The following is a 10,723-nucleotide window of genomic DNA, read 5'->3' as shown; positions in this document are numbered from 1 at the left end:
AGTAATTCCCACTCATAGTATATCCCATGTAGCATATGATAAATCAAAAATCGATTATAACTCCTGAACTAGAGGTGCTCAAAACGTGGAAACCTGCACGAGAGTGGAGGTCCATGAGAAGCTTCTCTCAACATGAATTGACGTTTTGAGCCATCACAGTTCTCAAGTAATTCCCACTCAAAGTATATCCAATGTACCATATGATAAATCAAAAATCGATTATAACTCCAGAACTAGAGGTGCTCAAAACGTGAACACCTGCACGAGAGTAGAGGTCTATGAGAAGCTACTCTCAGCAGAAATTCACGATTTGAGCCATCACAGTTCTCAAGTAATTCCCACTCATAGTCTTTTCCTTGTACCATATGATAAATGAAAAATTGATTATAACTCCTGAACCAGAGTTGGTTTAAACGTGGAAAACTGCAAAGGAGTAGAGGTCTATGAGAAGCTACTCTCAGCAGAAATTCACGTTTTGAGCCATCACGATTCTCAAGTAATTCTCACTCATAGTTTATCCCATGTACTATATGATAAATCAAAAATTGATTATAACTAAAGACGAGATCACAGTAATTCCCACTCATAGTATATCCCAATTAGTATATCGATTATTACTCCTGAACTAGAGTTGCTCGAGACGTTGAAACCTGCACAAGAGTAGTGGTCTATAGAGAGCTTCTCTCAGCAGAAATTCAAGATTTGAGCCATCACAGTTCTCAAGTAATTACCGCTCATAGTCTGTTCCATGTACTATATGATGGATCGAAAATCGATTATAATTCCTGAACTAGAGGTGCTCATGACGTGGAAACCTGCACAAGAGTAGAGGTCTATGAGAAGCTTCTCTCAGCAGAAATTCACGTTTTAAGCTATCACAGTTATCAAGTAATTCCCACTCATAGTCTGTTCCATGAACTATATGATGGATCAAAAATCGATTATAACTCCTGAACTAGAGGTGCTCAAAACTTGGAAACCTGCACCAGAGTGAAGGTCTATGAGAAGCTACTCTCAGCAGAAATTCACGTTTTGAGCCATCACAGTTCTCAAATAATTCCCACTCATATTATATCTCATGTACTATATGATAAATCAAAAATCGATTATAACTCCTGAACTAGAGGTGCTTAAAACGTGGAAACCTGCACAAGAGTGGAGGTCCATGAGAAGCTTCTCTCAACATGAATTGACGTTTTAAGCCATCACAGTTCTCAAGTAATTCCCACTCATAGTATGTCCCATGTACTATATGGTAATTCAAAAAATTGATTATGACTCCAGAACTAGAGGTGCTCGAAACGTGGAAACCTGCACAAGAGTGGTGGTCTATGAGAAGCTACTCTCAGCGGTAAATCACGTTTCGAGCCATCACAGTTCTCAAGTAATTACCGCTCATAGTCTGTTCCATGTACTATATGATGGATCGAAAATCGATTATAACTCCTGAACTAGAGGTGCTCATGACGTGGAAACCTGCACAAGAGTAGAGGTCTATGAGAAGCTTCTCTCAGCAGAAATTCACGTTTTAAGCTATCACAGTTATCAAGTAATTCCCACTCATAGTCTGTTCCATGAACTATATGATGGATCAAAAATCGATTATAACTCCTGAACTAGAGGTGCTCAAAACTTGGAAACCTGCACCAGAGTAGAGGTCTATGAAAGCTACTCTCAGCAGAAATTCACGTTTTGAGCCATCACAGTTCTCAAATAATTCCCACTCATATTATATCTCATGTACTATATGATAAATCAAAAATCGATTATAACTCCTGAACTAGAGGTGCTTAAAACGTGGAAACCTGCACAAGAGTGGAGGTCCATGAGAAGCTTCTCTCAACATGAATTGACGTTTTAAGCCATCACAGTTCTCAAGTAATTCCCACTCATAGTATGTCCCATGTACTATATGGTAATTCAAAAAATTGATTATGACTCCAGAACTAGAGGTGCTCGAAACGTGGAAACCTGCACAAGAGTGGTGGTCTATGAGAAGCTACTCTCAGCGGTAAATCACGTTTCGAGCCATCACAGTTCTCAAGTAATTCCCACTCATAGTATATCCCATGTACCATATGATAAATCAAAAATCGATTATAACTCCTGAACTAGAGGTGCTCAAAACGTGGAAACCTGCACAAGAGTGGAGGTCCATGAGAAGCTTCTCTCAACATGAATTGACGTTTCAAGACATCACAGTTCTCAAGTAATTCCCACTCATAGTATGTCTCATGTAATATATGATGAATCAAAAATCGATTATAACTCCTGAACTAGAGGCGCCAAAACGTTGAAACCTGCACAAGAGTAGAGGTCAATCAGAAGCCACTCTCAGCAAAAATTCACGTTTTGAGCCATCACAGTTCTCAAGTAATTACCGCTCATGGTATGTCCCATGTACTATATGATGAATCAAAAATCGATTATAACTTCTGAACTGGAGGTGCTCAAAACGTGGAAACCTGCACAAGAGTAGAGGTCTATAAGAAGCTACTTTCAACAGGAATTCACGTTTCCAACCATCACAGTTCTCAAGTAATTCCCACTCATAGTATGTCCCATGTATTACATGATGAATAAAAAATCGATTATAACTCCTGAACTGGAGGTGCTCAAAACGTGGAAACCTGCACCAGAGTAGAGGTCTATGAGAAGCTACTCTCAGCAGAAATTCACGTTATAAGCCATCACAGTTATCAAGTAATTCCCACTCATAGTCTGTTCCATGTACTATATGATGGATCAAAAATCGATTATAACTCCTGAACTAGAGGTGCTCAAAACGTGGAAACCTGCATCAGAGTGAAAGTCTATGAGAAGCTACTCTCAGCAGAAATTCACGTTTTGAGCCATCACAGTTCTCAAATAATTCCCACTCATATTATATCTCATGTACTATATATGAAAAATCAATAATCGATTATTACTCCTGAACTAGAGTTGCTCGAGACGTTGAAACCTGCACAAGAGTAGTGGTCTATTGAAATCTTTTCTTAGCAGAAATTCACGTTTCAAGCCATCACAGTTCTCAAGTAATTACCGCTCATGGTATGTCCCATGTACTATATGGTAAATCAAAAAATTGATTATGACTCCTGAACCAGAGGTGCTCGAAACGAGGAAACCTGCACCAGAGTAGAGGTCTATGAGAAGCTACTCTCAGCAGAAAATCACGTTTCGAGCCATCACAGTTCTCAAGTAATTCCCACTCATAGTATATCCCATGTAGCATATGATAAATCAAAAATCGATTATAACTCCTGAACTAGAGGTGCTCAAAACGTGGAAACCTGCACGAGAGTGGAGGTCCATGAGAAGCTTCTCTCAACATGAATTGACGTTTTGAGCCATCACAGTTCTCAAGTAATTCCCACTCAAAGTATATCCAATGTACCATATGATAAATCAAAAATCGATTATAACTCCAGAACTAGAGGTGCTCAAAACGTGAACACCTGCACGAGAGTAGAGGTCTATAAGAAGCTACTCTCAGCAGAAATTCACGATTTGAGCCATCACAGTTCTCAAGTGATTCCCACTCATAGTCTTTTCCTTGTACCATATGATAAATGAAAAATTGATTATAACTCCTGAACCAGAGTTGGTTTAAACGTGGAAAACTGCAAAGGAGTAGAGGTCTATGAGAAGCTACTCTCAGCAGAAATTCACGTTTTGAGCCATCACGATTCTCTAGTAATTCTCACTCATAGTTTATCCCATGTACTATATGATAAATCAAAAATTGATTATAACTAAAGACGAGATCACAGTAATTCCCACTCATAGTATATCCCAATTAGTATATCGATTATTACTCCTGAACTAGAGTTGCTCGAGACGTTGAAACCTGCACAAGAGTAGTGGTCTATAGAGAGCTTCTCTCAGCAGAAATTCAAGATTTGAGCCATCACAGTTCTCAAGTAATTACCGCTCATAGTCTGTTCCATGTACTATATGATGGATCGAAAATCGATTATAATTCCTGAACTAGAGGTGCTCATGACGTGGAAACCTGCACAAGAGTAGAGGTCTATGAGAAGCTTCTCTCAGCAGAAATTCACGTTTTGAGCCATCACAGTTCTCAAGTAATTCCCACTCATAGTCTGTTCCATGTACTATATGATAAATCAAAAATCGATTATAACTCCTGAACTAGAGGTGCTCAAAACGTGGAAACCTGCACCAGAGTGAAGGTCTATGAGAAGCTACTCTCAGCAGAAATTCACGTTTTGAGCCATCACTGTTCTCAAGTAATTCCCACTCATAGTATGTCTTATGTACTATATGATAAATCAAAAATCGATTATAACTCCTGAACTAGAGGTGCTCAGAACGTGGAAACCTGCACAAAAGTAGAGGTCCATGAGAAGCTACTCTCAGCAGAAAATCATATCTCAAGCCATCACTGTTCTCAAGTAATTCCCACTCATAGTATTTCCCATGTACTATATGATAAATCAAAAATTGATTATAACTCCTGAACTAGAGGTGCTCAGAACGTGGAAACCTGCACAAGAGTAGCGGTCCATGAGGAGCTACTTTCAGCAGAAATTCACGTTTCGAGCCATCACAGTTCTCAAGTAATTCCCACTCATAGTATGTCCCATGTATTACATGATGAATAAAAAATCGATTATAACTCCTGAACTGGAGGTGCTCAAAACGTGGAAACCTGCACCAGAGTAGAGGTCTATGAGAAGCTACTCTCAGCAGAAATTCACGTTTTGAGTCATCACAGTTCTCAAGTAATTCCCACTCATAGTCTGTTCCATGTACTATATGATGGATCAAAAATCGATTATAACTCCTGAACTAGAGGTGCTCAAAACGTGGAAACCTGCACCAGAGTAAAGGTCTATGAGAAGCTACTCTCAGCAGAAATTCACGTTTTGAGTCATCACAGTTCTCAAATAATTCCCACTCATATTATGTCTCATGTACTATATATGAAAAATCAAAAATTGATTATTACTCCTGAACTAGAGTAGCTCGAGATGTTGACACCTGCACAAGAGTAGTGGTCTATTGAAAGCTCCCCTCAGCAGAAATTCACGTTTTGAGCCATCACAGTTCTAAAGTAATTACCGCTCATTGTATGTCCCATGTACTATATGGTAAATCAAAAAATTGATTATGACTCCTGAACTGGAGGTGCTCGAAACGTGGTAACCTGCACAAGAGTAGAGGTCTATGAGGAGCTACTCTCAGCAGGAAAATCACGTTTCGAGCCATCACAGATCTCAAGTAATTCCCACTCATAGTATATCCCATGTACCATATGATAAATCAAAAATCGATTATAACTCCTTAACTAGAGGTGCTCAAAACGTGGAAACCTGCACAAGAGTGGTGGTCCATGAGAAGCTTCTCTCAACATTAATTGTTGTTTTGAGCCATCACAGTTCTCAAGTAATTCCCACTCATAGTATGTCTCATGTAATATATGATGAATCAAAAATCGATTATAACTCCTGAACTAGAGGCGCTCAAAACGTTGAAACCTGCACAAGAGTAGAGGTCAATGAGAAGCCACTCTCAGCAAAAATTCACGTTTTGAGCCATCACAGTTCTCAAGTAATTCCCACTCATAGTATGTCTTATGTACTATATATGATAAATCAAAAATCGATTATAACTCCTGAACTAGAGGTGCTCAGAACGTGAAAACCTTCTAAGTCAAAAACCTCCTTTTTTCAGGAGGAAGAAATAACTCTCTAAAATAGCTTCTAAGCCAATTCCTTTGCAGATATTGATTTCTGAGTACAATTAGAAATTTATATTACAAATAAAAGTAACTTTGTAGAAAAATTTATATTAACTTCAGGGGAATTTGACATAGACGGTTTGGCATCAAAAATATTGCTGAAAATATGGACATAGGAGGTTTCCATTTGGGTAGTAATGAAATAAATTGAATGTGGATGAATTTGGTATGAAAAACATTTTTATTGAAACTGAATTGATTAGTATTGAGTATAAAAAATAAAAAAGATCATTAATGTTCAAAATGTTTTAACAGGCTGTCAATGAGGAAGTAAATCATAAAATGAATGGACATCCTTGGGTATGACTGCCTTCAATTGCTGTAGATGCTCCCATTTTGAGTCAGCAATTTTTATCCTTGTCTTGTATGAATCAGGATAGACAAAATTACCCAACAGAGTTGATTTTGGGCGACGTGGTAGTACCTGGAATTCTTCATCAAAATGCAATTTGTATTTTATTTCTCCAGTTGGGAGATATAAATATTCGCAAACATCATTCACTGTGGGGTCGGATACCTTTTTTCCAGGTCTGATAGAAGGGTACAACTCATTGGTGGTGTAGTCCTTGAAGAAATCAAATGTTACAGAGTGAGCTCTGTATGGAAATGGTTTCAACCTAGCTTCTCTTGTTACTGACACATAGTCTGATGGCAAGTATACTTCTCTGTTGGCAAGACGTCTTTCTATGGTGGCATGTACAGAGTCTACCTCCATTTGCGTGTGACCGACATGCAGATATTTCTGGTGGATGGTGAAATTTGTCTCAACTGCTAGATTTAACAAAGCATTTGATAAAACTTTATTCCTGTTTTGATATCCACAACCATCACTCCATATTTTTATGATTCTAGAAATTGATGGATTCCAGTTACTTATCAACTCCTTCAAATGTGCAATCAACAAACTTGTAAAGTTTGATGATTTTAGTTCCCCTTCAACCTCGCTCCACCAGTAACAGTCTACTTCAGAATTGTTCAAATTGTACACAGTATAATTATGGTTGCATAGTTTCGTTTTGAAATAAACTGCAGAAGCTTTCAAAAATGGGCATAACTTGACTGCTTGAACATCAACACACAATGCAATAAATTTATTTTCAGCAGCCTGGCGTTTGTCATTTTCTTTTTCTTTACGTGCTTGATCCTTGGCTTCAACATGCTTTCCATACAGCTCTTCTGACAAATTACCGACTTTGTATTGACAACACTTATCACATTGATCTTTTCGTGGCTGGAACAATGCAACATTCATCTCACACAGAATTTTATTAAATGTAAACCTGCTTAAAGATTCATTGCCAGATTCATCACATTTAGCCTTGTACAGTCTGTACAACTCCATTTCTGAGTGGAAACTATTTTCCAAATACAATTTCCCTGTGTCTTTCCGACAGTAGTGTGAAGGAGTTTTTGGGATTGAATTAACAAAGGAAACAACAAAGTCTCTTTTAGAATCATTGTTTCCAATACGAACCTGCCTGCCAGGGTTGTTACATGTAAGCTTTTGGTTCATACCATGAACAACATTTTTTGCCCAGTTTTTTACACTCCAAACTCCTAAAGCAAAAGTATTGCAGAACATTTCTCGACAAACTTCTTTCCTTTCAGTCCCAACTTTCAAAAAGTAATGGAATGTGGCACCTCTACGATCTCCAGACTCAATTCGACGTTTTTGCTTTGGTGGAATACAGTCAACTAAAGATGCAACACAAGCTCTCCTTTGATCCCAATTTAGTACAGACCAAAAGTGAGTGAAAATTTCCTTACGTGTTTCATCACTTATTTCAGGACAGAATCTCTTCTTACAGGTTTTACAAAATGATGATTTGCACCTTGGTCCCATTTTTCGTTCTTTCTTTTCTACTTCTTCTTCTTTCTTGTTCTTTCTTCTGACTCTGCCTATGTAACTTTTGCCTTTCTCTCGAAGTGCTTGCATTTTATAACGTTTCCATTCATTCCTATTACATATCCCTTTTCGTTTTTTAGTAACTGGATCAACAGTATTTTCATTCTCTGTAGTTGTGCCATCTTCTGTCTTGCCATCAGAATTTTCATTATTTTCTAAAACATAATCTGATTCATCAAAATCATCATCATCATTATTTTCTAAAACATAATCGGGATCATCAATATCACATTCTTCATCATCACATTGGGGTATCTGAATTTCAGTAGAGATAGTAGAACAACCTACATCCATCATCATGTTTTCCTCATCAAGCTCAAAATGATTTTCTGTGGTGTCATTATCAACTTCTGTTGTTATGTTCTCACCTGGAACACAATTACAAAAAAAGTATAATTATATAGAAATTAAAATGATTTTATTCATTCAAGTATAGACAATTATAGGCTACATTTGAAAAGATCAATATAAATGAATACACTATACAATAAAAACCTTGTTTAGTGGGTCAAAAATGAAAACATTCAGAACAATAAATAATTCTTATTCACATAATACAGTATCACAATTCTATTTCTCTATAATACGCTAAAAATCAATGATTAAGACAACATTTTGAGTTGTTTCATTATTTAACAACCGAAATGTATCTTAGAGAAATAAAATTCCAAAATGTAATTAACTGTATTATATAAAATGCTATTAGATTTTTTTATTGTGGCTAATTAATAGCCTAACACTCTTATATTAGAAACAATTTTCCATTGATAAGAAGTCTGTGAGGGAGTACAGAGGGTCATTCCAAATTATGTTTGAATTTTGATTCATGCAGAAATCTTGCCAAATGTGGCATTGCATTGAACAGCTTCAATGATATTCTTTGATAAGAATAGTCTATCATTAGGCGCTCAAAATTCAAGTATGGTAACTAGGTGTAAATATAATACTCACTTATGATAGTATAGACTGGTTCATCTTGAATAATGATGTCCTCCAAATTGCACACTGGTAGATCTACAACACTCTCTTCTGGTAAATCAAGTGTTGATGAACAGTAATCCAATGAGGTAGATGTAATTTGTAACTGATCAGTATCTGGAATTAATGGAGTGTGGTCTTCACCTGAAAAAACAAATAGATTGTTGCATATTGATAGAGGTTTCTGGATAAGATGAAAAAGCATTGAGTAGGTTTTTGTTGTCAAAAATGTAGCCTACATGAGTCTTCACTTCGATAATAGGGCTACTATCACCGATAAAAAATATATCACCGATTGTGAAGATATTTGTATGATGAGTTTTGTCAGTAGAGCTGGGTCGTTTCTTAGTGTATTTTATTTAGCCTACATGAGTCCTATACTTGTGTGTGGGTAATGAAGTAGGTGGTTATAGGCCTATTTATGTGACAGCAAAGTATTACCACTAATTTCCAAGTGATACAACTGAAATGAACAATGTAAATAAATAATATAAGTAATAAATAATTTTATAGTACGGGATTGTTGTTGTCTATCGTAATATTGTTCTTAACCTGGCTTAACTATCTTGTACTATTAAAATTACAGCTCAATATGTTTGTTTATTGATAATTCTGTTCTAATAGAACACACGTGGCACCTAATTACTTTGTAAATTGAGTGTAGAAAATAATTTGCATGAAAAATATTGTTCTGATACTGATAGCCTATAATGATGTGAATTGCTTACCTGTATTTTCAATGCTTGGGAGAACCATTCTTAAAATTTTCTCCGTTATTGAAGTAAACATTATGCATCACTTTCTTGGTAGAACTACAACTTTGGTAGAAAATGCTGAAATTTAACCTCACTTTAAATACTGCTTAACTAACAACAATCAAATAACTGAGAAGCAAAAACACGATAGAATCTGTATACCAGCTGTTGACTATAGAAGTTTGTTGCAGCAGTACATTGACATGGAAGGTTTTCACAATACCATAATTGGTGAACATAGAAGGATTCCGCAGCAGAAATTCAGTAAATGACTTGGGAGTTTTCCGTATATTTAATTGCTTTTGAACATAGAAGGTTTCCACAGCAGGATTTTAGCAATTGACATAGAAGGTTTTTATAGTTTTCACTTTACAGCTGTTATTTGATGTTGTATTGCCATAGGAGTTTTGTCAAGCATGCACAGCAATATTTTGTAGAGATATTCAACAAAAACACAATTTTGATATTTTTTGACATAGAAGGTTTCCATCCTACACCATCGATATGATGAATCAAAAATCGAATATAACTCCTGAACTGAAGGTGCTCAAAACGTGGAAACCTGCATAAGAATAGAGGTCTATGAGAAGTTACTCTCAGCAGAAATTCACGTTTTGAGCCATCACAGTTCTCGAGAAATTCCCACTCATGTGCAGGTCCCATGTACTATATGATAAATCAAAAATCGATTATAACTCCTGAACTAGAGGTGCTCAAAACGTGGAAGCCTGCACAAGAGTAGAGGTCCATGAGAAGCTTCTCTCAACAGGAATTCACGTTTTGAGCCATCACAGTTCTCAAGTAATTCCCACTCATAGTATGTACCATGTACTATATGATGAATCAAAAATCGATTATAACTCCTGAACTAGAGGTGCTCAAAACGAGGAAACTTGCACCAGAGTAGAGGTCTATGAGAAGCTACTCTCAGCAGAAATTCACATTTTGAGTCATCACAGTTCTCAAGTAATTCCCACTCATAGTATGTCTCATGTACTATATATGATAAATCAAAAATTGATTATTACTCCTGAACCAGGGTTGCTCAAAACGTGGAAACCTGCAAAAGAGTAGAGGTCTATGAGAAGCTACTCTCAGCAGAAATTCACATCTTGAGCCATCACAGTTCTCAAGTAATTCCCACTCATAGTATAACCCATGTACTGTATGATAAATCAAAAATCTATTATAACTCCTGATCTAGAGGTGCTCAAAACGTGGAAACCTGCACAAACCTGCACAAGAGTAGTGGTCCATGGGATCCTACTCTCAGCTGAAATTCACGTTTTGAGAGTAGTAAGATATTACAGGTACAGT

General features: G+C 36.7%; 1 protein-coding gene across 1 annotated transcript; it reads right to left on the bottom strand.

Moving 5' to 3' along the window:
- Positions 1-5,675: 5,675 nt before the first annotated feature.
- Positions 5,676-9,909, bottom strand: LOC111058583. Its single transcript, XM_022346124.2, has 2 exons — positions 8,625-9,909; positions 5,676-8,041 (listed from the first exon to the last, which is right to left on the bottom strand). Exons 1-2 carry the CDS (start codon positions 8,854-8,856, stop codon positions 6,027-6,029), a joined length of 2,247 nt encoding a protein of 748 aa, XP_022201816.2. The 5' UTR covers positions 8,857-9,909; the 3' UTR covers positions 5,676-6,026.
- Positions 9,910-10,723: the final 814 nt, after the last annotated feature.

The sequence above is a fragment of the Nilaparvata lugens genome, chromosome X (assembly GCF_014356525.2).
Source record: "Nilaparvata lugens isolate BPH chromosome X, ASM1435652v1, whole genome shotgun sequence".
Taxonomy (NCBI): Eukaryota; Metazoa; Arthropoda; class Insecta; order Hemiptera; family Delphacidae; genus Nilaparvata; species Nilaparvata lugens.
This window is presented reverse-complemented; position numbering and strand designations above follow the sequence as displayed.

Bases quoted from the DNA above. Each gene is read 5' to 3' on its own strand.
- LOC111058583 (XM_022346124.2), bottom strand. From the start codon at position 8,856: ATGCTTTTTCATCTTATCCAGAAACCTCTATCAATATGCAACAATCTA. The intron at 8,042-8,624 runs GTGAGTATTATA...ATTGTGTTCCAG, and splicing joins ACCAGTCTATACTATCATAA to GTGAGAACATAACAACAGAA.